Source organism: Vespa crabro, chromosome 6 (assembly GCF_910589235.1).
Source record: "Vespa crabro chromosome 6, iyVesCrab1.2, whole genome shotgun sequence".
Taxonomy (NCBI): domain Eukaryota; kingdom Metazoa; phylum Arthropoda; class Insecta; order Hymenoptera; family Vespidae; genus Vespa; species Vespa crabro.
The window spans coordinates 4,345,761-4,372,495 of NC_060960.1; the positions used below are offsets into that span (position 1 = coordinate 4,345,761).

A 26,735-nucleotide genomic window follows, 5' to 3' on the forward strand; every position below is an offset into this window, starting at 1 on the left:
ACACTTATCATAAATTATTTTTATTTCACTGATAACTATTATCAAATATGAGACAATAGTTAATCTGCCACTGAAAATAAAGGCTTTAAGGATTGCAAATATAAAATTGATCATATAAACATTCGCAAAAGTTATTACAGTTATTATATTTCATACATATGTGACACTGTCTAAGAAATACTATGCGAGTAAGATAAATACATTTGATTATCAGTAAAATGAAGCAATCAATGAACATGATATAAAAATGAATTAGTATATTAGAAAATGAAGATGTTCTTAATTATTTATTGTGCTATATATATTACCACATAGATTCATTTGTTGCTCTAAACCATGACTTAATTCCAAAATTATATGCAAATTCAAAAATATTGACAACCGCTAATGAAACACATTATTTTACAATTATACAATATAATAGAATTCATGTGACGTCCTTAATACTGAACGCTTATTTAAAATATGATCAATCATACATCTTGTCTTATTTACAAGTAAATTTGATTAATTCACTGCATAAGGTCACTGTTCCTGATTAATATCTATTAATGCTATTTTTTTGAATATAAAGAAATAATTATAAAATGATGCGACAGTATATAGTCCATTATCCTGAAAAAATATTGATTATAAGTTATCGAGTATAAGTACAAAGTCCATTTGAAAGAATAAACATAAATCTAATTTCATGTGGAGCATTTATGTGGCTAACTTCTTAACCTTGTATTTTGCATCTTCGAGCAATGTACAAAATTTATACATATAAATTAATATTATATAAGAGAAAATATAAGAAAGATGTAACATGGGTATGATAAAGCAGATAAAAGTATGAAAAATCTATGCAAAAAGAAATTATATAAATAAGGTTACTATAAGGATAAATTACATATACCTTAGAAAAATGAATTAGATTTAACTAAGTAATCGAGGTATCCTTGGAAAATTATCCTGTTATAATCTAATATAATATTGAAAAACAAATGTTAAAATTGCATTTTCTTGCACTATATTCTGTGAACAAGGACCAATCTTAAAGTTATAGTAATGATATGAACACTTATTATTAAAATGAAATCATTTAACTTTAGTTATAATTGAATTAATTCAATTTAGTTAAATAAATGAATAGATATATTCGTAAAAATTATGTTTTAGTGTACAAGATCGCATCGTTACGGAGAACGACTTTTGTAAAGAAATTTTTTTTTATAAGAACAATAGCGTAATGAGTATCATTTGTTTTTTTAACAATATGTATATCCTTGATAAAATTTTATACCTGCGTTTTAATAAGTATTCTATATTATCTTGGCTTTAAGGTAAGCTAAACCCATATCTTATAATCATGATTCTCTAAGTAGCACAAAATCTTTATCTAAGCGGACACGATGAAATAGAAGTTAAAGATGTTAATGAAGAAGGTCCGGAACTAAGATTGAGCCTGTCTAACTCCTCGTCCGCTTTGTTATTCTTTAAATCTTGTTGTGTATACAAGAACTTATTCCATTCATCGCTTCTCGGATATGCCAAATGCTGTGATCAAATATAGTAAGTAGTATTACAGTAAATATAGTAATAGTAATTAATTATGAATGCATTGGTTTTATCGAAATTATATATAAAATCTAACTCTTACCTCTGCAACATCGTAAACCCAAATTTTACCAGTGTCATCTCCGACCGTGACGTGTAAACCACTCGGTGTCCAAGAAACTCTATTCAATGCGGGATTTCCGTCGACGATGACACTAGCAGCGGGTACTTCAGTGTCCTGATTTAAATTCCAAAGATCTAATCTACCTGAATCATCAACAGCTGCAAATAATGCAGGATGAGTTGGTGACCATGCAACATCATACACATAATCTCCGTTATGCTCGAAAGAATAAAGAGGTTTCATTTCTTTAAGACTCCACAGTTTGATGGTCCAATCGATAGAAGATGTTAAGAATAAATGAGAGAAGTCAATTCCACCTTGAACGGCATGTGTACTGATACCAGTCACCGGTCCCTGATGACCTTCAAACATCTCAACTACACCAGCTTTTGTGCCATGTCGGCAGTCTGTATAAAAAAAAAAAAAAAAAAAAAAAAAAAAAATACCTTTAACTTTATTCAGAAGAATTCACTGTTTAAACATGGAATCTATTGAAAAATATGGAAAATTTACCGCCATATACGGTTCCATCTTCGCTACCAACAACAAAATTATTCACATCGCCATGAGGAAAAGCCAAACAAGTAGCCGCTATTGTCTTAGACTGTTTCAAGTATAAGATCAACGTTTCCTGTGGTTGAGACAACATGTCTAAACTCCAAGAACATAGTTTACCATCCGTCGAAATGCTGATCAAATTATGTGCGTTTTGCGTTCCAACAACAGTTAAGCAATACACAGGATGCTGGAAGAAATCGATGATTGTTCTTGTAATTGAGAAATATAAAAGAATAGATATGAATAGAAATATGAATTGTAATAATACAAAATCATAGGATGAGCAATTGCAATATCTTTTCACAATGGGGACACGTAACGGGATTCTATATTATCTGTAACGGAACATAATCAAGGACAAACGTATCGTTTTCGATCGATGACCACTTTATAATTATCTTGATTGTTCCTATATATCTTAAATTCGATTGAATAATAAAAGATAGAATAACTTACGGTATGAGCGCTAGCTGACAAAGGCGTTCTTTGTACTGGCGTTCTCTTCTGTACGCGATTATCCCAGAGTACTATTTGACCGGAATAAGTACCACCCAAAATCAAATTTGGATGAAATTTCGCAAAAGTGGTCGACATTACCGGTGATTGACAATGGAAGATAAATTCTGGAGTGGATTTCTTAAATTTCGTGTTCCAAACCAAACATACTCCGTCGGGATCGTTCGGGGTATCGTCATTGTTATTGTATGAGGCCGCAAGAAGTTCTGGAAACTGTGGGGACCAATCCATCGAAGTGACGCAACGATTACGCGACCATCGTTCACAGAAGAAGGAACGATTCAACCATAATTGTTGATGGCTCTTTTCGTCCCTATGAAAATTTTCGATTGATAATATATATATATATAATATACAGATACACACAGGAGAGGGGGGGAGAGAAAGAGTTTGAGTGAGCTAAGAAAATTATCATCTACTTACAATCCATCCTCGCCATCCATTGTGCCGGTATAATCGGTATAAATGTCGATCGATTCACCCAATGCTCTCTCCACAATCCTACTAGTACGATCAAGGAATCGTTGAAAGTCCTCCGAGAGTATGATCATCTGCTTTTCTTCCTCGCTGAACTCGCGAACTGTTTTAAAATTTGTGTTCATCACATAAAGAAGATATAGGACGAGTATCATTCTTTCATATTTTAGCAAAATGAATTGAAAAAAGTACAACCTGAACGTACCTTCTTTCTTAGGTTTTTCTTTCTCCTTTTCTTGTTCTACCTGTGTAACAGCAGGCTGAACCTCTTTAACCTGCGGCAAACCATGTGGAAGAATTCCAGGTGGAAGCTTGCTTTGGAAGCTGTCCAAGTGTGGCAAGCTGTTCTCTTCATCTTCGGCTTGGGAATCATCAAATGTCAAAACTGTGGTGAATAAGCTGATTCCGCCACGTATATCCTAACTTCAATGGTTTCTATCTAGCTACCACTAACGTAACGGCTTGATATACTTTTTAAAACACAAATTTATCATTTATAATGTGTTATTACTTGACAACAAATTGATAACGAACTCCTTAGGGATCAAACGAAATATACTTGAACTTTTTATGCAAATCTATAATTTCTATAGTACGGTCATACTACGGTAACGACTTACATGCGCGAAGACGTAACTAGGGAAAGATCGAAAGGATCGAACAATACGTTTCACGCAACTATTTTATATTTACAAATTTGTATGCTGTCGAATATACCATGCAAGGATTTATTTATTCATGACAAATAGGACAACGTTAAAAGGCTATTCGATATTTGCAAATCGTCGGAAGGATCGCTTCTCTTTTGTACAACATCTTAAAAAGAAATACCAAAGCGTTCAGTGAATGCCGGACTGACAAAATTTGCTATGCTGCACGAAATTAAATGAAAGAAAAGAGCATAAAAATGAAAGTAAAATTCAAATGGCATGCAGAGAAATCAAGTATGTTTGAAAGAAAGAGAGAAAAAAGTTTATCGGAGAACATCCTCGAGTGAACATCTGTTCATCACGAATTGTGAATTCAAAACATAAATATTCTCCTTTTATTTTTTGCAACTTTCTTGTTACAATGTCTCTCCACCCTTCATCAACATGCAATGTCATCAATGTGAAGTTCGAGGCAACAATGTTAGATTGCACGTAACGTTAAATGATATGTTGATTAATAATTAATTATGTCGCTCTTATATATGTTTTATAGGCAATAAACAATGCTGTTCTTTTGAAAAAATATTTGAAAAGGAGAAAAGGATGCAGAATACGTAGTTTATTTTCGAAATATTTTGAAGAAAATTATTATGTCGAATGCCAAATAAGTTTCGAACATATCGTAAGATACAAACGTAAGAGTCGAACGTATTTATTAACGCAACTTCCTAAGCCTCATGCAGCATCAATGAAATATATATTTTCTACATTAGAAAACATTTTAATCTTCGATGATAGTAAAATATAAATTAGTTGATGTGAATTAGCTAATTGGAATATTTTATTTGAAACGGTGGTTCTATAGTTCTAATTAATTAATTATTAACTATACTCTAATTAGTTAATAATCCTAATTAATTAATAATACTGAAAATAATGATAACACATGCATTGTTATAACGAAAAGGACCACTGTTTTAAACGGATGAATTATTCTCTGAATGTGCTGAGAATGAGAAAAATCAATCGAACGAAATAAACTCTTAATCCAATTAAAATCGTAACTAAAATGATATAATCACTATCTATATATATATATGTGCATGCGTGATACATAAAAAGCGAATTTGGCTGCGTTTAATCATAGAAGTCAACGACAGTTATTTAATAATACAACTCATCAAGCAATTTTGAGTAGTACTAGCAGCGATTCCCTCCTTTATTTTTGTTTTGGTGCACATGAGGCAAAGATGATAAATCTTTTATGTCAAAATAAGAAAAAGATTGCGTGAAAAATTATTTTTCTATGTAACTTTATGAAAGTAAATAAATAAAAGTAGTCGACATTTATTGGTGATTAAATTAGGTAGTGTTAATCATCTTTAGAGAGGATTACCTACCTGTAAATTCGTCCTCCCATTCTAAACCTGGATTTAGATTGTACTCGTCTTGAAGGAGGGAAAAGAAAACGTCAATCAATTTCGTATCTTATTTTGAATATTGTTTGTAGATATGTATTTTTATTCATGTCTTTGATAGAAAATCATTGATGCGAGTTAGAAAAATAATTTTATTATACGGGAATATATCACTATATATTCCCGTTATAGAAAAGCTCATGATTTATAATATTTAAAAACGCATCAATGATTTGTCTAGAAAGATGAGACGATCGAATTTGATGAGTCAGCATTAACATATCTATCACATGCACATACTGCTCCGTTATCGAAACTATTGTTTCTTCTGCATAATTTGTATTAAAAAATGTTAAAAATATCAATAAGCATGATTTGAGTACAATTTAATAGTTATATCACTCCAAGTAAAATGACATTCGAATCTTTAGATATGAAATTGAAACGAAAATTTATTAAAGCCGCTACAAAATTTTGATAATTGATACCCTTATACCGCTTTTGTTGTGTGTATGTGTATATATATACTCATGTATATATATATATATATATATATATATACGTAGATATATATAACCCAAAAATGTTCGTAATGCTTTTGTATTATGCAGAGAATCCGCTGAACACGTTTATTCTTCTCGAGGAAATGGGATACTATTAAATTAATATCGTATAAACTCAGTATCTGCGAATTCTGGAAAGGACTGCAAGAAGCTTTCATAGCAACAAAAATTAAGGCAAGCGAGGATTCATAAATGTTAAACAACATTTTAATGTAAAATACTGACATCTCCGACTACTGATTGAAATCATGATAATGTTGGATAATCGTTCGAATATCGATATTAAAGAATATGTTCCGAATAATGTTCACATTTGAATAAATACATCCGAAAGTATGAGTTGAAAAATAAAAAAAAAAAAAGAATTCGATCCGAATCATTCGGTCCCTTAACGCGAAAATTCACTTATTAATTTTGTTGCTACGTCATCTTCGCAAGACCGTAAATGTTAAAGAAAAAGCGGTATTTTACGACATTAATAATGGATTTCTTAATCTATTTCTTTAAGCAACATTAATTAGACTGCTGCATCGCTAAAAAGCTTAAGCCACAGAATTGTATCGAGTGGATATAAATGTCCAGTGTATTGTGTTAATCGTTTCGTTAAAATGGGAATTTGTACTTATGGGAGGTGAAAAGTGAAAGTTAATCGTAAGATCTAACGAAACCTCAACCGTACTAGATCCATTCCCGTGTTAGTCAGTTTAGTCCAAAGCCAAGAAAAACCGACCGAGATAAATAATAGCGCGCCGAGAACTCTGGAAGGTGCGTTAAGTTGTGACAAGATTTGCCAATGGATATTCACTTTGTACAAAACTTTATAAAATCTCTGATAATTGCACATATCAAATGCGTGAATTTTAAATAGTAAAATCAAAATTAATAATCCATTATACGTATATAAAATATAATTTTCAAATAATATTTCATTTAAATTAAAAAATATTGTTCTATTCACATTAGGTATTAGGATTTTTTTTATCTCGGTATACCTGCAAATATGATGTAATATCTTGATTCAACTCGATTCAGATACTGGTCTAGGAGTTGTAATATTTCAAAAATTCAAATTAATGTTTATAGATCCATCCAATCATAATAAATATTATATTGCTTGAGAGTCGGGATGTCAGATAATTATTCGAAAAGTAATACCTGGAAATATATTCAACAAAAATATATATGCATCCAATTAAATAAAAAAAAGAAAAAATAAATAAATTTAAAAAAAAAAAAAAAAAAAAAAACAGAGAAAGAAACTAACAATATACAAAAGCGTTCCATAAGAGAGCGGAGATCTTTGAGGGTCTGGGTGGAGAGTTGCCTTGCTAGTCTATCTCAATTTTCATTTTATTCAAGACATGATGAATCGCATCATGTTCAAGATATTTAGCCTGTGATTGAAAAATTAAATAAGAAAGGAAATATGATAGAATAAGAGAAAGAGAGATAGAGAAAGAGAAGAGATAACAGAGAAATGGGAAAGAGAGCGTATTCTCCATAATATTTTTTATCTTACATTACTATTATATATTTCTGCGTTTTTATAATAATAATAAATATATGAATTTTTGTTGAAAGATCTTACCTTAGAAAAGACATATCTTTAACAAGACTAATTTTGTGCTAATTCATTAAATGTTTAACGACAACCCGTACTATTTATAACTATCATTTAACTAAAATTGAAAATAATCGATTCACTTATGCCAATCGTTTTACGTATATAATTTATCTTTGTAAATAATGAACTGAGTGAAGCTAAACCTACATCTGAACCTAAGCTCACTGAAAACCAAGAGAAATCATAACTTACCGTAATAGTCGAATGCATGAGCTGAGAAGGGAAGGTAAAAAATAGTACTTAGTTACGGTTTTTTAAGAATGCACTATGCTAATTAAATACCTCTCTACACTCAGATCAATTAGCATTTCAAAATTAAACAATTCACAAATCATATCTTGTGAAACCAAAGAGATCGGAATATACTATGCAAATTCCTAAATTTAGAATAGGACTAATATAGATATTGCTTGAAATGTGTTTTTTCGTGCTGTAACGCTATTGTGTCGAAGTAACGAAATTATACTTGTTAAAAGCATTTATACTTCGCATCGTAAAATATGAATTGTTATATCAGAACAACTTTATATATAATTTTGTTATTGCAGACAACAATTATCGTTACAGCTACTATTAAGTGGAAAGTATAGAAAGAAAAAGTAATAACGAAACGTTCAAAAGGACATCCTAAGTAACGCTGAATGTAGTTAGGTGGTTATAATTTGTAAACTTTTTTACTGTGCTATTTTTGATTCCTACGAGTAAGAGGAAACATACATATTCAATATATCCGAATGCATAACTACGTTTTTGTTAACGATTTGCTATTTTATCGTATTCGAAGCGTTTCTTTTAGACCCGCTACAATTTTTTAAAGATTAACGAAACTTCTCACGAATTTCTGAGTTCTATCTTATGGATAAAAAATTTCGCGTTTAAGCACGACTCAATAATCGTTTGTATATTAATAAGCATTTTAAGCCAGATTCATACTTGCGTGCAGCGCAAGCACAGGTGACCATCTCCGAGTAAATATTGCATAGAATAAGATATACAAATTTTACATCATCATGCGTAATGCCGTAATTAAAACATGAAGAAAAAAAAAAAGAACAGAAATACGAGAACAGTTTTTTTATGGAACTTTCCGCCGCTTTTACAAATATGAATTGGCCTTTTCAATATCTCACTTACATCCCTTGTCACACTTGCGCTCACCCCCCAAGTTTCTCCGATAAATTCATTAAACATATTTTTATGAATATTTTTAAATACTTGTTGCGACTCTAATTACGAATTAAGTAAGCGGGATATATGGTGAACATTATAACACGGCAATGTAAATAGCCACTATTAATTATAACCTAAATAAAAGAGATTTTGTGAACGTCCAAATATGTATCACTAATGTTTCGTGCTTTGAAGGTCATTTAAAGTTTCCCATGTTGATAAATAAATGGATAATTATCTCCGAGCTGGTTAAATCGATATAACTCGTATCGAAATAATGATTTTATCGCGACGTATGTTTTCACAACAAACAACTTCGTTTAAAGTTAATGTATCATGTAAAACTATAATATCTGTTAGTATATTATTAAACTAAACTATTTCAAGCATGTGATAGAAGCTTTTTTGTATGCAAGCGACTCATGATCTGTACGTGGAAATATTGTTTGTAATGCATATAATTTTTTTGATCTAAATTATCTATCATAAAGCTATATATCAGAATAAAAAAAAAAAAAATAAAATAAAATAAAATAAAATAAAAAAAATTAACCATCTTGTCTCGAATTCCCATGTACAGTTTTGACAATATATTTAGGGTTGTAGAATCGATAGGATTTGAAAGTAATGTATATGTTCTTTGTGATATCTATAAAGACAAATTTAAAGTACGTTTGAATATATAAATAAAATAATGATATGTAATCGTGATAATCAGCAGAGCAGTGTTCAAAGCACAAAGCACACATAAACTTGACTCTACATCCCTTCTCTTATAACGCGGACAGCGACATATCTACCTCTATAATATATCGTTGTACAACAATTATGGAAGGGTATTAAAAAAGTAGACAGAACATACATAGGTAGTTTGGTGCAGACCCACCTTTCCTGGGACGCCACCAGTCAGTCTCAAAGTAGCCTGCGGAGCAAGAGTGAGTTGGTGTTGTTGTTGAACAGGAGGAGTAGATGGTGTATTCGGAAGAAGATTTGGACAGTCCTTGTGTCCAATATGGGTTGATTTGACCAATTGTGTCGCAAAGACAAGGGAATGCGCGTTTAATAATGCCGCAAGATCAGTTAGATTAAACAACGCACATGAGCGATGTGAAATTTTAGATACGTTTTTCGAAAAAGCTGCCAAAATTAAAAATTATTCTTTATATCTATAGAAATTTTTATGTATCTCAAAATTTTGTGAATATAACTTGTACCATCACAGTAAAGTAGGTGGTATAAAAACGTGCCAAGTATTTAGATTATTTATATTAAAATAATTTTTTTTTCGCAATGTAATAAATTAATAATAATTAAACATAGAACACAAATGTGCGGGCTAACTGAATTTGCGGTATAACAAACAAACAAAATTAGGAAAGAGGACCTCCACCACCAGAAGTACCATATCAATCATACCCTGATCTATTGTTAGCTAAACTATTATACCCATTATGTTCACCAATTATTTGTTACACATATAACCTAATGATCTGTACAAATTATTAAAATCCTGTATTATTGTAATAGGCTTAAATGCAAAGAAATCTCTCAATTTTTATTTATTATTCAATATTTCAATTACGGAGTTTAATGTTATTTATATATAACATTTGTTTTCATTGGTATTATTTCAAAAAATGCTGCAAGATTTTTTATCTCTGTTAAAAACTATTAAAAAGAGTGAATAAAAATTTGTTAAAGTAAGATAAAAATGTATCATATTATATTTTTTTTAATAGATTAGTTTTATGTTATACATAAAAACACATTTATGAATATGTAAGTTTCCTCGCAAGTTAAAGATAATTAAGTAAACATAATATAAAATAAGTAAACTAAATCTTAATATTATCACAATAAAAAGAAAATAAAAAGACAAATTGTATCAACACGATTAATCACATTATATATTCCATTAACTATTGAAAATCTGTTAATGGTTATATGGTTGAATTTGTTAGGACATATTATACCAAAGGTAGTTATTTTGGATATAACATATCTTCATACACCACCCACTTTACCATATTACATAAGTTTATATATGAATATTTGTAATGTATCAAATACTAAAAACACATATTTCACTAAGTAATCGCGAATACTATATGCGTATTTAATCAATAGTAATTATTTTATAATAATTTTACTTTTATATTACTTTTAAATAAAAAAATTAATTTTCAATTTAATTTTTCTTTAGCATCCTAACAAAATAGTGATGTATTTCAATCTTACCATATGATAATATTACCGTTCTTAAAAAATGTTTTGTGTTGTCTATGAACTAATATCTTTCATAAAGTATGAGTGAAACATAAAACATAGTGCATAAAATAAATAGATTAAGAAACCTGAACTCACCGTCGTGAGATGTATGCGTTGTTTGAACTGTTTGAGTTTGTTTACTATAGACAACAGGCTCCTTTGGTGGAATATTGGTATTAGCAACAGAAACAATAGTCAGTTCTCTTGGTTTCCTTCGCCCAGTACTATATATACCAAAAAAATCAATATAATTTAACATTTAATTCATAATATCTATTATAGATTTATATTAATATAAATACCTCTGTGTTGAATTTATGCTAGATGGCTGTAAACTTGCATCTGGCGTAGCATTAGCACTTTGCTCTGGTGTCAAAGAATTCATGCTAGATAAACTGGACAGTACGTCTGCAAATAATGAACATTTTTAGAATTCTTAGTTGACTAATATATATTATGATAATTTTTAGTTCCATACTTAGATATTACAGTACTTAATTTCTAGTAAAACATTCTATGTACCTGATACTGGTGCCATTCCCAAAGAAGAAAGCATGGCATCAATTTCTTTACGATGATCTTTGTCAGCACCTGCTGCACGTACCGTAGCTTCTTCAACCTATTATAGAAAATTCATGGTAAGAATATACAAGTATTTTTAAATTTAAAGCACTTTAAAATAAACACATATAATGCAATTATCACTATCATATATAATCTTACATCTTTTTGCTCTTTTTCTCTTCTTCGCCTTTCTTTTTCCTCTCTAATAGCTTGAAGTTTGGCCTTTTTTCTTTCCAGTTCAGCTTTTCTATCGGACATCATTTTGATCGCTGGCTATTGTAAAAAATAAAGATTAGTATATAATAATTTAAGTAAATAAAAAATATAAGAAATATTAAAACATATGTTATACAGTTAATGTTTAGACTTTCAATTAATGTAACGAAATATCGACTTTCTTTTCAAAATAGTAGTACACGCGTTATTGATTTATCTTTGGATGACGTCATTTTCTGCTAAGGCTTTGAATATAATGTTAAGTGAGTTTCGAGGGCAAGCTAATTTTACGTAGTTATAAACTAAGGACTTTATTCATTAATAGAAATATATGTATGTATCCTCAAATGGGATAGATTAATTAGTATTCAAATGAGATAAAGTATCGAACGATGAACATATTCGAAGGTTGCACTTATCAATGCAATATAACGAAGTGGATATATTCTGCATTGTAAATATAAAAATAAAAGATATATTATCTTCACCTTTGTCACGGAATTAGATACGAAACCAAGAAAAATGAAGTAATAATGATTAAAATATACTACATCCTCTAAACGACACACCCGCCATGTAAATTTTGGACACCGCGACTGAATTCTTCCTTCTCGTTCGTAAGTCGACAGTCAGCGCCTCTATAGTCATAAAACAAAAGATAGTTTTGTCACATGGTAACACGTGGCGCTGCGTTCGCTTTGCAAACGAATCATTTTAATAATTGATCTTTAATTTTTATTTGTTTTATTGTTAATTCAGTAAAGAAATACTACGATTATTTAAGTTGTTCGGTTAGTATCATATTATATATGATAAACAGTTTCTACTTTAGATTAATTCGTTAGAATATAATCAGGAACTGACATATTCATGTCATGTTGGAGATAAAAGTTCGTGTAAAAAGAAAAAATTGTACAAAAAGATAGAATAGAAAGTTCATAATTATTTTATATTATTTATAATTTATTATAATTCTCTTATAGTTTGTATTGTCTCATTATGATTGTGTGCCTGTAGTTGACTTGACGAAATTGCTATTTTTTCTCTAACCTCAAGTTTCAAAGTTCGCGCGTTAAAAAGTACATTGCATATCTGCATGGCATAATTAAATGCACGAAAATAATTTTTCGCATTTCTCTTCAGTTTTAAACGGTTTTCAAAGTCAATCATGATAACGGAAATATACAACTGAACGTGATTCGATTTTAAAATTTATGAAGAATAGTGTAAAATAATGTTTGTAGTGTATAGATGAAGTTCAAGCGAAGAAATTCAAAAGTCTGGATGCAATATTCACGTCATACGAGTTTCATCAATCACACAGCAAAGATTTATTCAAGAATTTTAGGTAAATTGTCTTATTTTCTTGAACATTTATTTCTTTTAATTTGGCATAACAACTTTTATTGGAATTCATTATATTCTTCTTACTTTGATTTCTTTTGTAATAATTATATATATAAATATATTATATATATATATATATATATATATATATATATATAATATATATATAAGTTTTTTTTATGACTCTAACAGATATTTTGTTATGTATATCTTTAAAGAAAATATTTCTATAACGTAAAAGTAGAAGTAGAAGAAAATATAGTTTTATTATATGTATATATAAATATACACATCAGTACTTATATATACATAAGTACATATATGTATATTGCATACTGGTACTATGCAAAGTTCTCGTTATTTGTATCACAAATTGAACGACTTTCTGATACCGACGACGCTGCACTTTGATTTTTATCTTTGGCGCCAATCGTAAGGAGGCGGTATATTCGTTTTCCCTCTATCGTGCTGACCTTTTGAAAACCTTTCGAGTAGAACATTTTAAAGATGTTGACTACAAAAATTGGTTTTGAATAAGGATAAAATAAAAAAACGAAATATATTTATTAATGCGATATATACGTAATATATAATCAGAGATCATAAAATCAAATAAATCAATGTGGATATTAGTATGGTAGTAAATCCAGAAAGTATCTTGATATTAATGTTACGACAATACGTGGGTAGAGCTAAAAGAAGGTAATAAAGAATTTGATCTTTGAAGACTAAGCTCGCGTGATACTTCGTACTGGCTTTGCGTGTCGAAGTCCGCTTTACTTTATGGAATAGAATATACCTACATATGTATGTATTTATGTAGAATACATATGTATGAAAATGATTAAGACGGTGAATTTATTATTTTCTTATATATTTATATATATATATATATATATATGTATATATATAAAGTATAAAATTACTCGCTCTATTTAACCTCTGCTATTTTTATCGCTTTGTCAATTGACAATTGAAGATTGTCAAAAGAACATCCGACTGTTAATCTTTCATTTTGAAGGATTTTATGGTTTTACCAGGAATTTCTCTGCATTCTTTTATTCTCGATTAAAAGTAGTAATAGAAAATTGAAAGAGAGAAAGAACGAAAATAATTCGTAAAATGGTGAAAAGCAACTTTTGTTCGTGTCATCGATCCTCGCGTAAAGTTCTTTGGAGTACTGTAAAATAGTCGTCGAGATTGAGATGCAAAAGGCTAATGGAAAACGCGAAACGGTACACGGTAATAGAAGATTCGAATCTTGGAAATGAGATCAATCCATGAGAAAGAGAGAGAGAGAGAGAGAGAGAGAGAGAGAGAGAGAGAGAGAGAGAGAGAGAGAGAGAGAGAGAGTTTCCAGGTGACACGGTAGTAAGGAGAAAATTGCACTCGTTCGTATGATTACTGATGTCAGATAAATATTGGCCAAGTTACTCCTTAATATTTCTATATTCTTTTTTAAATGGCTTTTCTTTTGAAAAAAAATGGTACGTTATAAATACCGTGGTTGACAATATACCGGAATAAATTTTCAAACGACGTATCGATTTCTCTAAGCTTTGTAATATTATAGCTGAAATGGTACTCCGTTCGAATAATAATAAGTTGCTCTAAAGCTTCGAGTAATGTCATTCGACATAATTGAAACGACAGAGATCAGTGTTTCGGTTTGGCCAAAGAGCATTCGTGGGTCGTTGCATTTATATGTTCCTTCCAGTCCAACACCACTTCGCCGCCCCTTCGATGAAAATGTCGCGCGAGAGACATAAACTTGGTATCCATTAGGCGCTCTCTGCTTACGAAATGTTTCACAGAAATACGTTGCCGCGGTATTCAGTCGACGTTATTCGCAACGTGGCAAGTTAGATTTAGGGTTTCCCCCTTCCTTCCATATCGCACTGAAATTTCTACTCACCCATGTTGGGTATATCCATATAATCTATCTTCCGTGAATCTTGTTTGCTATATATGTAACTGAGAAAGTTTTGCGACGTAGGTTAAAGTTTTGGTAGATTTACAGAATCTCAAATTCGTATCCGCGTAATCGGATCTAGGGGTCCTCTCTCTGTTTCTGTCTCTCTTCTTTGGTCAAACGAGTAAAAGGGCAGCCTTGTCAACGGGGTTTTCGACTCGCGGAAGAGTAGGCGGGTTACTGCTTTAGGATAAAGTACGGATGAACGTTGAGCGGCTAGACTGGGAGGGATGAAAGTGACCTCATCGCATTCACCGCAGACTCGGCTGCCTGATGAACCAGCAGGTGCATCCGTGCAGGAACTGAGAACCAGAAAGCAAAGTTCTTGCAATACATCCCTTGCTTTCTCGCCGTATATGTTTTAAACCTTCGTACTATTTATTCCCCTTTAAATCGTACCATCGTCTACCACGAGAGAAAAAAAGAGAAAAAGAAATTTCCGTCTTATTATTATTACTTTTCGAGAAGTGATACGAAAAATACATATTTTGAAAAGTTATCGCATTTGTCGTCGATTTCAAACGAATGAATGACCGAATATTCTCAAATAAATTCGCCCGTGCTAATTCGTAAAAGACTCGTATACTTGGAATCGTTTGTTTCACGAGTCTGTAAAATCAATAATACCAGTACGAATTTCTCTCTGACGATGACGCGAAGGAGACTCGTAAAGTTGGCATTATATGGCTTTAAAGTTTGTCAATGTTTGGTAGTATCGTATCGTTCGCTTTTAGTTTATTTCTCGATATCAGATAATACTATTAAAGGGGAGCTATGTTTTGGATACTCGACGTGATTCCCATTACATATATTCTGTATTTGAGTACTCTGGAAGTTCGAACGCTCGGAGAATCGCATTTGATTCGTTCAAATAATTGATTGTGAATCGATCACTCCTTTCTCTCTGTCTGTCTCTCTCTCTCTCCCTTTCATTTTCTTTCTCATGAATATAATTCCAAGATGCAGACTGAAAATGGCCCCAAAAGGATACCGCAATTCCTTACATTCAAACGAAAATATCTTTCCGAACACGAAGTGTTGCCAACTCGGCAAGATTCCGAATCGTTATGGATGTTTGTTAGCACGTAGAGAATTCTACTTATCAATCCAGGATTAGTACGCATCCTTGCACACACGTTATCCTAGCTAATGCTCCCGTAATGAACGTTACTCATCAGCATGCAACGGCATTATCCCGGTACGAATATCGTGGCCCATTAATATCTGCTTCCCGATACGTGGATTATATGAGTTAACTATTAAAACGAATTTGCATAATGGATAGGTGATATGCGTCACGGAAAATGTGTCATAAAAAGAAAAAAAAAATGACTGGGTGAGTAAACGTTATTAGAAATGAGTAGATATAGTTAAACGAACGTAAAAAATTTTGTTATATCGATGTAAGTTCTTTTCTCGTTATTATTCGTTTTTTCATTAATCCATTGATTGGTTTAAAAATATAAACGTTTCTACATTAATATTACATTTTTGTCTTTCCAAGTATTTATCGATACTTTTTCAAAAAGTTGCATGTCTAGCTGAAAAAGAAGTGATCCTAGCTTAAGTGAAATCGTTTTGGAGAAAAAGTTATCCGATAATAGGATCGAAGGTTCATCGAATAAATTCACAATTGATTCAATTTCTTAACTTTAGCTGTTACAATGATTACGCTATACATAGAGCTTCATGGTGGTACGTATTACGTAGATACATATAAGTATAGGTATATATAACATAGATCCGTACATAGACATTCGCGTTGTCGCGACACGAATGACGATATTGAAGGAAAATACTCAGCAGAATTACTCGCGACTTGGTACGGTTACGATCGAACGTTTGCTAGGGTTCCCTCTTAAATGTAGATTTTCAACGGAAGGTAAAACTCCAGGGGTGTCATCTTTTACATCCCTTGTCTTCTTTATTTTTTTTTCTTTTTCTCTCTCTTTCTTCTTTTTCTCTTCTCGAAGAAAGTAGAAACGTTGTCCTCAAATGTTCTCAGTAACAGCGACAGCAGCAGTAGCGGCAGTCGTTCGTTCATGATTCTTTGGAAACGCGATAAAATTTCCTTTTTCCTTTAAGTGGTCGGTTAATTAAATTTCTTCGTCTCTTCTTTCTTCTTCAGCATCGCACCCATTATCGCAGAGACCGATTAAATTTCCTCCTTGTTCTTTCCCTCTTCGTTTTATGAGCACGTCACGTATAGTATTTTCTTTTACGTCTGCTACTGTATCTTTTTTTCTTTCCTGGTTGATTATCATTGTCTCGATGTGTAAGTTGTTCGACTTAATTATAGATATGCCTCGATAAACTTTTTTTTTTATGTTAATATAACATATATTTATAAGATGGGATATGTAAATGGAATAACTGCGTTTTCTATAAGTGAATGAGATTAATCTTTAGATAAAAGTAACTTTCAAGAAAATTTCTTTTTTTATCACTATACTTATCGTTTTAAAGACTATAACTTTTACCTGAGAAATAATTATAAGGATAACGAAGGCAAACGAAACATTAAAATATCTATATTAAAATTGTTTTGTAAAATAAATCGTTCGAATTACCGCTGATAGTGTAATCGTTCCGTTTTTCTTGTCTTCTAATTATAGAAGTATGTAAAATAAGCTCGAGGTAACGATCGTGTAAGCGTGTATGTCGTAAAAATATCTCTGGTAGGTAATAAAGTTGTGTTCAAAGCCAGGACGATGAATGAAAAGAAGGGTGTTAGACTCGATGCATGCACGTGACTCGTTCATTCTCGTATCCCACGATCGAGTGCTTTCTTGTGACACACATAATTGCAAACGCGTATATCGACCTTGCTTCTGTTCCACAAAGAACGCGCAATTACGAAACATTGTCTGCCTAGGTGGTTACTATTTGCGATGTTAATAAAATTACTTGTCACAGAAATGAGAATAAAGAAAATTCGAGAAATTATTTAAACGTGCTTAGACGTATTTTGCTCTTTAATAGGTTATTTGTAAATCATAAAAATTGTATCCTATAAAATATGTTATTATAATATCGATAAAATTAATTCAAACATCATTTTGGATTTGGCGAACTTTTCTACATGGTATGATTTAAATGATATGTGAGCGAAAGTAACCAAGTGATTATTGATTGAATGTTGAATCCAAATAAAATACAAAGAAAGAAATAAGTTATTCCCAGAAATCTGTTATGTACAGTGAGTCATACAGATATTTGGACAAATACTTGAAAATTGAATAATTTTTTTTGAATTAGACAAAATTCTTTAAATCTTTATATAGATACAGAACTATTCTGATCATCTCCTTAGCGAAGAACATTTTTTCGTAATATTTTAAGATTCGTGACAAAAGCTGGGCTCTTGGGTGATTTAGATTAGGATTCGAACCCGAATCCTTTCGTGATAGTGATTGCATAAGATAATTCATGCATTTGTAAAATCAATATAATATATTAAATACGCGAAAAATTGAAAATAAAAAAATGATTTTTGATTATATCGTAAAACTTATCATTTTAAAGATTTTTGGATTTAGATCAGATATACTTAAGACGATTAAATCTACAAAATGTATTCTTTTTTATATTCTTTTTTTATGAATACATTCGATACAAAAACTGTATAATAGCTTATTTTATATTTTTTATTGGATAGAGGTACAACAGAGAATAAATTTTCTTTTTCTATTTATTTTACTAAACATATTTCATATATTAATTATCATTTGATATTTATTCCAAATTTTAATTTTTCGGTATATATTCCAAACTTTAGATTTTTCTTTATTCATCTCAAAAAAAGTTATTCAATTTCAAATATTGTCTGAATATTTTTATTTATTTTTATTTAAGACAACTGTATGTAAGTCTGTATTAAAGATTCGTCGATGCATTCGTTCAATGACAATGAAGTAGTCGCATCTGGACGCACGTTGTGTGATGTGCACGCACAGATACGCGAAGAAAGAAACGAGATAGACGTCCATCCAACGTAAAGGGGATGTCCGCTATTATTATCGAGAAAAATAACTCGTAAGTGAAATGTTCTCTGAATAGAGATGAACGTAGGTCGTCACGTGTCAAGACTCGTAGTACATGTACGGATTATTGATTTAGTGAAAGAATTGTAGTTCATCATTAATGACGTCTTTGTAGCAATGTTAATAATACCTTTTTCTCCTTTCTCCCCTCCCCCCTCTCTCTCTTTCTCTTTTTCGATCGTTGTTACAAAGGGATCAATCTAGCATACTTAAAATGATCGTGGTTGAAAGTTTCTTCCTCTAAATGGGCGTATAACGTGGGCATCCTTTGTGAGAGGTAACATAAATTAAACGCGTCCTTTTAAAATTAAATGCTTTTTTATATTCGCGATGGAGGTTAAATTTATCAGGTTGAAAGTCCTTTGATTCACTCTATACTTATATATATATATATATATATATATATATATATATATATATATATATATATATAAACGTGCACTATTCCTGGATGTGTATATATTGAAAATGATATCTGAAAAAGAAAACGAAAGGAAGAAGAAAAGTCAAAAGTTCAGACGGACGTAGATCGATAAAATTTAATATTTTACAAACAAATGTAGATGTTTCAGTATATTTTATAAAGAGATTCATCTGAATACGAAGAGTAGAAATATTTTATATAACGTGGAATCGCAAAACGACGGAAAAATTTCTTGGCACCGACAGAAAGCTAAACCGCGAATATTTATATTCGGATACGAAGATAACCGAATTTCACGAGTTCGGTATAAAAATTCGGTCAACCGATCTGGGAGCTCAAACAAACTAGGAACACGATGGTGAAGTTGTAATCAAGCCTAGATGGGTCGCATTGATTGACAATTTTCCGTGACCTCTTGCAACCTCTTTTCCCATCCCTCAGCTGCTGGAACTCCATCGAATTCACGTTTCGTTTCGTTTCTATTGCGCATAATAGAAGCAAGTGTCGTGAAGGAGAGAAAGGGAGAGAGAGAGATAGACAGATAGATAGATAGATAGATAGATAGATAGATAGATAGATAGATAGATAGATAGAGAGAGAGAGAGAGAGAGAGAGAGAGAGAGAGAGAGAAAGAGAGAGAGAAAGAGAGAGAGAGAGAGAGAGAGAGAATATGAGTGAGGTCGAGAGATAGAGAGTGGAAAGATAGTAGAAGGGGAAGTATGTCATCGAAAAATTGGAATATGGTACTCTATTCCACGTGATTCGATGTTGATCTCCGCTATTCGTCAGATGATTCATAAAAAGAGATATTTTTGCAAAAAATACTCTGCATTGTATAAAGGTATTGTCTATCGAAAGTTATTGATCACTTAATAATCAATAACTTTTCTGTGACTTTGTAAACCTGTGACGATGTAAAATGCTTTGGTCTTTTAGATTCTAAAAAGATTCATGTTCTTTGATTCAGGCGCAATCAAAGAAATTGCTTTTTTTTCTCATCCTTCAACGAAGCTTTCGAAAATACTAGCGCTTTAGAAATCGACGAGGGCTTTTCCTTCTCTCTTGTGCCAGTTTGCAACTTCGAACGGATACCGTAAGCCCTCTCATCAACAATAACCTCGAACAATGGATGCTCGGGATAAAATGCAAATTAGTTCATAAGTCGCAACATTAAATGATTGTCAGCTGTTAGAAGACGCCTATTGTCATGCAATATATCTCAAAGATGTACTGGTGTTGAAAGGAAAGGACGCCTTGCAAGAAAATTGTTTACTTAAGGTTATATAAAGCACATTGATTTCAAAATCATAAACGTGTATCACCTCTCCTTTCTTTGTCCATTAACGTATAGTGCGTATTTTATAAGAACATTTATATTTGTAGTTAGAGGGGTTATAATTAATAAATCTTGTGAATTTTGAACGAAGCATTTCTATTATAAAGCAGATTGTTTAACATAACATTCTCTAAGTAGTTTCAAAATAAAGATTCTTCGTAATTATTATATAAAAATATTGTATAATTTTCATTCTAATATATATAATAATAGTAATAACGAATCCAATCGAATATTTTCTTTATTTTAAAAATATGCAAATATTATGCGTGCGTTATTCTCTGCCTTCTCGAATAGGTTAATTTGAAAGTTTATATTCTGAATCGGTCGACAGGTGAATCGAGAGCTTTACATCTGCTTAATTCCTTTTTCTTTACAGGCCATGACCTCTCCTCCCTCCTCACTTTACATCGAAAGATGTTAGAAGCTTCTCCACCAGTCGTACTCTTCAGAGAACATTTCAAATATTTACCTCGTATTCAGTATCCAGGGTATCTTATTATGCAAACAACCCAGTTTGTTATATGAATCTTTTATAGTTAGGAGAAGAGAGGAGAAATTGTAAAATATTAGCGGAAAAGAAAGAAATAAATACTATTTTTTACACATACTTTATCCAGGATAGCGCGAACGCAGTCCTGACTACCAAAAATAATACGCCCGAGATATCCACATTAGGGATATTCGCAAGGGTCAGCTTAACCGTAGTGCAATGGAAAAGCCTCGCCCTGGAGGAACCGCTTTCTTGATCACAGTAACCTCTGCGCCAGGTAAGTATGCTTTTCCCCTCTTGTCCAACTAGTTTCAACAGTGTCCTGTTCTGAATTTCTGATGAGAAATGTATTCGAATATAGCGCTCTAAAGCGGCAAGAAAATCAACTAAATCGAGAGCTCAAACGTATATGCTTCCTTGACAATGACTCGTCCTTAAACTAATTATATTAGCTAATTACAAAATGGAGAGTCGAACAATGCGAAATTCTACATTTCGACCATAATTCAAAATCTAAATGAAAATTGCGTAGTTCAATTTCAAGATTGAATTCGTTTTGCTATATTGCATAGTATATTATGTATATTTGTTTTTAGACTTTTTTGTTTTTATAGCGTATATATAATAAACAGTATTTACTAGGATAAAAAATTTACAGCATAAGAAATTTTATTCGATAAATCAAATTATCTTTGATTTTAATTAAAATTGTGTTTGATTGTTAACGCTAATACCTTCCTTCACGAGAATATTCAATTTCATCATTTATATATCTGACTTATCATAGATGCGCACGCATAATAATTTTTTTCTCCGTTAAGATCAGAGGTCAATGTGTTAATGTTTTTGATATCGAAACAGTCACGTACCGACTTAACTCTTAATCGAACGGAAAGACTTTGAGAGTCGTCCTATCGGTCTTACTGCATCTTCGATATTATATTTTAAATCTTGAAACATGGGATTAAGTCACGTGATAGCTGTTGTATTTTGTAAGCACTGATAAAATATATTTATTACAATATTTGTAAAAAGAAATGAATAATGTAAAGCTACTCGAGAAAAGAATTTTTTTTTTTTTTTTTTCTTCTAGTTTTCTCCTCAAATAAGATATCTGAAACAGTGTTAAATGATAGTTTCTTTTAAAAATAGCAGTCGTATTTGTGATGCTATGCGCGTCTTTGCCGGTACAGGAAAATATTTTTACGTGCGACTGCAACCATTGCAATGTGAAGAGTACGATCGATCCTGGAGAAAAGGAAATGACTACGATCGTTCCGGATGAGAAAACGAGTGAAAAAAAAAGCAATAGTAGTAATGGTGATGAAACAATCTGCGCTCGTGATCGCGACTTCGAAGACAAAACCTTTTCGAGCGTATGTCATATGCTTTGTTACAATAAATGTACTCGTTTTCGTATAACTCCGCAGAAGAATATAACAAGATACATTACTGTTATTTATAGAACGAGTAAGTAATTATAAATATGTTGAGAACGTTTAATGATCGATATATTATCGTAAATAATTATATTATATCACAAGCGGAGACATACGAATTAATAGGTTAAAAATATTTCCTAATATTATAAGACTGTTTTTACTTTTTTTGATAACCAAGATATCTATTATTATTGAATTCTATCTTTCTTTTAATATCTTCCTTTTATTAATATTGACTTCTGTTATTTAGCAGATATTAAAACCGATATAGTTTTGTGTTTAATAATTAAGTAATTATTTTCTTTTGTAGATTATTACAAATTGTGGAATGGTCCTTGTTAAGGAAAAACGTGCATGACGTGGGCAAAGGAAAATATCAATCATTTATCTAGTAGACATATCTTTTAAAGAGGCAAAAAATGATTTAATAAACTTTATATCATTACATTAAAAAAAAAATAATTGTATAAATCTTTCGAATTAATGTATGGAATTTGATGGTGGATGATTTCTATCTCCATGTGAAAACATAATTTCTTTTTTACTTATATGGTCTGTTTTTTTCTTTGTATTATATATTATTTCTATTTTATTTCTATCTCTTTGAATTCGTCGCTAATCATGTCGTGACGGTTATCGTATATTCCTACTCTAGATTACCAGTTAGCTCGACTCGTTAAGGAATCTAGTTCTCTCTTTTGCCGCTATGTTGCGCATAGTCGAATCTGTTACTCACAGCAAAATGCAACATAGTTGTATTCAAGTATCGTGTTCAACGATGAAAAAGCATACTTACCTGGCGCAGAGGTTACCGTGATCAAGAAGGCGGTTCCTCCAGGGCGAGGCTCTTCCATTGCACTACGGTTGAGCTGACCCTTGCGAATATCCCTAATGTGGATATCTCGGGCGTATAATTTTTGGTAGTCGGGACTGCGTTCGCGCTATCCCGGTTAATTTAATTCCAAACAAAAGGTTTTTACATTTTAAGGTTTTTTTTAGGTTTTATTTTGAATTTCAAAGAATAACTTTGTGTGTCATGTTAATTTAAAACGTGCGGATGGTATATATTTATACGAAATATGCATCTCCCCCTCCATTCTTTCCCCTTTGTCTGAAGATTTCCTCTCCCCTTTTTTAATTAGTGTGAATCAACTTGACATTAGAGCATATATATAATATATTTTACATAAATGCTTTGTTTTAAAAAATACATAACTTTATTCAATGAACTTCATCTCAAAATTAAAAAATTTATATAATTATATATATAATATTTTTGAGTTTAATTGGAAGATAATTTATAAATAATTTATAATTTTTATGTCGTTTCTCGAATTGGTCTTTTAGTATTTTAGTAGTATTTATTTATATAGGTATATTATATATTATAGATACGTTTTTCGTTTGAAAACAAGTAATATCGTATACTTTTCTCTTATGCTTGAAAGGTTTTGTACTTTACGAAGCCTTATTAGTACGAGGAGACTGCTTTTGTTTTCTTCGATAACAATAAGTAACTACTCTTCTTTCAATTAACACATTGACTGTAGGTTGATTACCTGTGACCGGAGATTGTTTCTCCGATAGGGAATATTCGCCTGATGGGATGGTGTAGTGATCGCGCTATGCTTCAAATGTTTCTTATTATTTGTCATCATATCCTTAGAATAATTAAACTTTTGTTGTTCCTGAAAACATGTAAATCTAACGTGGCAATCAATATGTTAATACAATTACAGTTGTAGAATTTTAACGTAAAGAAAACAAAAAATCAGAAAAATGGTTATGCAGTATCACACGATATTTATTATATAATAGAAATAATGAAACTTTTTATAATTATTTTGGTTTAGTTTAATTTAATTTTTTTAACTTTAATTCTCAATGTTATTATTATATGTAGCTGCTTATCAGCGAATTTTAAAGATAGAATAAAAAGAAAGAGAGAGAGAGAGAGAGAGGGATAAATTTTAAACAGTATATAAAAATATTGAAAATAATTTATTTGTATAAAAATATTGCTTTATTTTATTTTATTTGATATAATTGACAGGCCGACACGTGGATTGGAAAAAAACGAGAAGTTGAGAGACAGATGGAATCAGAGAAAAATTATGGAGGGATGAGAGAAAAAGGAAAAAGGGTGAATGGGAAAGTGAAAAAGATAAAAGAGCGAGAGAGATGGATGAGTGAGAAAGTGAGAACACAACGTATACAATATATGTGTACGGCTTGTCGTCATATTTTACTCCTTTTTCTTTTTTCCTACCTCTCTTTTACGCTCAAGAAAAACAATAACGCACAGCTTATACCTTATCCCACTTTCTTTCATCCTCTTTTTGTATGCCTCTCTCTTTCTTGTCATTCTTTTTTCGTTTCCGTTTTACTTTCTTTCGTTTCATTTCGTTGCCATCCCTTACTACAGAAGTTTCATTTCAAAAATCTTTAATAGATAGAAAATAGTCTCTGTTTGGTAAAATTAACTGTATTAATTCTTTCCTATTAAAGTCTAGAATATTTCCGGCAAGGCATTTTTATCGTTTACTGTTGTGTGAATAGCTTATCTTATTTGTATGTCATTTACATATATTCTTCTATATTGTGTATATAAAATCTAAACAAAAGATGAACCTCAGACCCTAAATCTTCAGGATTAGAGACTCTGGGTTATAATTGATTGAGCATACATTACCGTTTGTGCGAGCGAAAATAATTTCGATAAACGGAATAACCGTACCACACAAAAGATTTAATACGGTTAAGTGTCGAATCGATTTTGTACAATTAGATTAATTCATTCAATAACTTTCATGACTTTGTTTAGATAAAAGATATAAAGATATAGAAGAATTCATTGTTATACGTTTTACGTTAGGTTTTATTTTTACATTAGAAAGTATACTTGTCAAATATATGTTTTGTTATAAAATGTCACAAAAGGAATTACAGGAATATTTAAAAAAAAACGCTACAAAAATGAATGCTGGTAATCAATGAATTTCACAGCATTCAATGTGTTTATAATGAATAAGTTAATAGAAAAAATAGAAAATGAGGAAATACTTGAAATAATTATAAATGTCAATATTGTGATTTATTGAAGAAGACTTTAATTAGTATTCTATAGTTAATTGAGCTAGTTGGAACAGAGCCAAAATTTAATGCGGTAGCCGGATCGAACGCTTGCCCGAGTTAGTAAGGGAATTTGTCGCTATGGTGCGCAGCAAGAGAATCCTTTCTCGAAGGTAAAAGAATAATTTTCGTGTTCAACTATCCTGGAGGATCAAAGGAAAGCATACTTACCTGGCGCAGGGGATACCGTGATCAAGAAGGCGGTTCCTCCAGGGCGAGGCTCTTCCATTGCACTACGGTTGAGCTGACCCTTGCGAATATCCCTAATGTGGATATCTCGGGCGTATAATTTTTGGTAGTCGGGACTGCGTTCGCGCTATCCCGGATAAGATAATTCTAAAAGTAAATTTATAAAATTTCTAAAGTTATAATGCGTATATAAAACGTTATTACGAGTGGAAAAATTTTTAAAAAGTATTAAAAGTACTTGTTATTTTGTAGTCTTAAATTGATACAAAAAGGGATTTTTTTTTTTTTATTTAATCATGGAAGTGTCGAGTATTAAAAATACTTGTAATTTTGCGATCTTAAATTGACACAAAAAGTGGGTTTTATTTTTATTTAATCATGGAATTGTCGAGAATTTTAATTAATTTTCGCATAGTACTTTTAAAACCGTCATTAAATGGGAAATGTCTTTCGACTTTTTTTTTTTATTTTACGAAAAAAGCATATAAAATACGTATATCATTCAATCGTTAAATATTATTGCATTTATAGAAAGTTGGAAATATTACAGAGAGGAAAATACTTTTTTCATTTTGTCAACCATCCTGTATATGTCTTAAATAGTATGTATAAAATGATAAGATTAAAAATATGTGTTAATAATTTAAATGAAAACTTGTTTTCGTTATTG

General features: G+C 31.1%; 2 protein-coding genes and 3 non-coding genes across 39 annotated transcripts; 3 read left to right on the forward strand and 2 right to left on the reverse strand.

Annotated features, from left to right (window-relative positions):
• Positions 1-127: 127 nt before the first annotated feature.
• LOC124425237 (cytoplasmic dynein 1 intermediate chain) lies at positions 128-12,315 on the reverse strand. 34 transcript variants are annotated; one of them, XM_046965356.1, is made up of 14 exons: positions 12,176-12,315; positions 11,631-11,744; positions 11,430-11,526; positions 11,210-11,315; positions 11,004-11,131; positions 9,526-9,561; positions 7,662-7,682; positions 5,265-5,312; positions 3,420-3,575; positions 3,161-3,317; positions 2,678-3,050; positions 2,177-2,408; positions 1,643-2,070; positions 128-1,539 (listed from the first exon to the last, which is right to left on the reverse strand). In XM_046965356.1, the coding sequence occupies exons 2-14, from the start codon at positions 11,730-11,732 to the stop codon at positions 1,378-1,380; spliced, it is 2,046 nt and encodes a 681-aa protein (XP_046821312.1). In that variant the 5' UTR covers positions 11,733-11,744; positions 12,176-12,315; the 3' UTR covers positions 128-1,377. The 34 variants fall into 34 exon arrangements, with proteins under 34 accessions (XP_046821312.1, XP_046821307.1, XP_046821308.1 ...); XM_046965351.1 differs by having other exon boundaries at positions 3,420-3,599; XM_046965352.1 differs by having other exon boundaries at positions 9,502-9,561.
• A 9,110-nt stretch (positions 12,316-21,425) lies between these two features.
• LOC124425289 lies at positions 21,426-21,587 on the reverse strand. Its single transcript, XR_006942476.1, has one exon. It is a non-coding gene; the product is annotated as a U1 spliceosomal RNA (small nuclear RNA).
• Positions 21,588-22,170: 583 nt separating this feature from the next.
• Positions 22,171-23,292, forward strand: LOC124424738. 2 transcript variants are annotated; one of them, XM_046964192.1, is made up of 3 exons: positions 22,171-22,294; positions 22,455-22,772; positions 23,055-23,292. In XM_046964192.1, exons 1-3 carry the CDS (start codon positions 22,261-22,263, stop codon positions 23,084-23,086), a joined length of 384 nt encoding a protein of 127 aa, XP_046820148.1. In that variant the 5' UTR covers positions 22,171-22,260; the 3' UTR covers positions 23,087-23,292. The 2 variants fall into 2 exon arrangements, with proteins under 2 accessions (XP_046820148.1, XP_046820150.1); XM_046964194.1 differs by having other exon boundaries at positions 22,455-22,678.
• Positions 23,293-23,532: 240 nt separating this feature from the next.
• LOC124425288 lies at positions 23,533-23,694 on the forward strand. The gene has a single exon (XR_006942475.1). It is a non-coding gene; the product is annotated as a U1 spliceosomal RNA (small nuclear RNA).
• A 2,345-nt stretch (positions 23,695-26,039) lies between these two features.
• Positions 26,040-26,201, forward strand: LOC124425284. Its single transcript, XR_006942471.1, has one exon. It is a non-coding gene; the product is annotated as a U1 spliceosomal RNA (small nuclear RNA).
• Positions 26,202-26,735: the final 534 nt, after the last annotated feature.

What these genes read in the sequence shown, in the direction of transcription:
- LOC124425237 (XM_046965334.1), bottom strand. Translation starts at nt 11,732, where the DNA reads ATGATGTCCGATAGAAAAGCTGAACTGGAAAGAAAAAAGGCCAAACTT. An exon ending in ATGGATGGCGAGGATGGATT is followed by an intron (nt 3,051 to 3,160) that starts GTAAGTAGATGA and finishes AAATTTTCATAG; the next exon opens with GGACGAAAAGAGCCATCAAC. An exon ending in TGTCAGCTAGCGCTCATACC is followed by an intron (nt 2,409 to 2,677) that starts GTAAGTTATTCT and finishes GATTTCTTCCAG; the next exon opens with CATCCTGTGTATTGCTTAAC.
- LOC124424738 (XM_046964192.1), top strand. Translation starts at nt 22,261, where the DNA reads ATGGGATTAAGTCACGTGATAGCTGTTGTATTTT. An exon ending in CGTGATAGCTGTTGTATTTT is followed by an intron (nt 22,295 to 22,454) that starts GTAAGCACTGAT and finishes TTTTAAAAATAG; the next exon opens with CAGTCGTATTTGTGATGCTA. An exon ending in TACTGTTATTTATAGAACGA is followed by an intron (nt 22,773 to 23,054) that starts GTAAGTAATTAT and finishes TTTCTTTTGTAG; the next exon opens with ATTATTACAAATTGTGGAAT.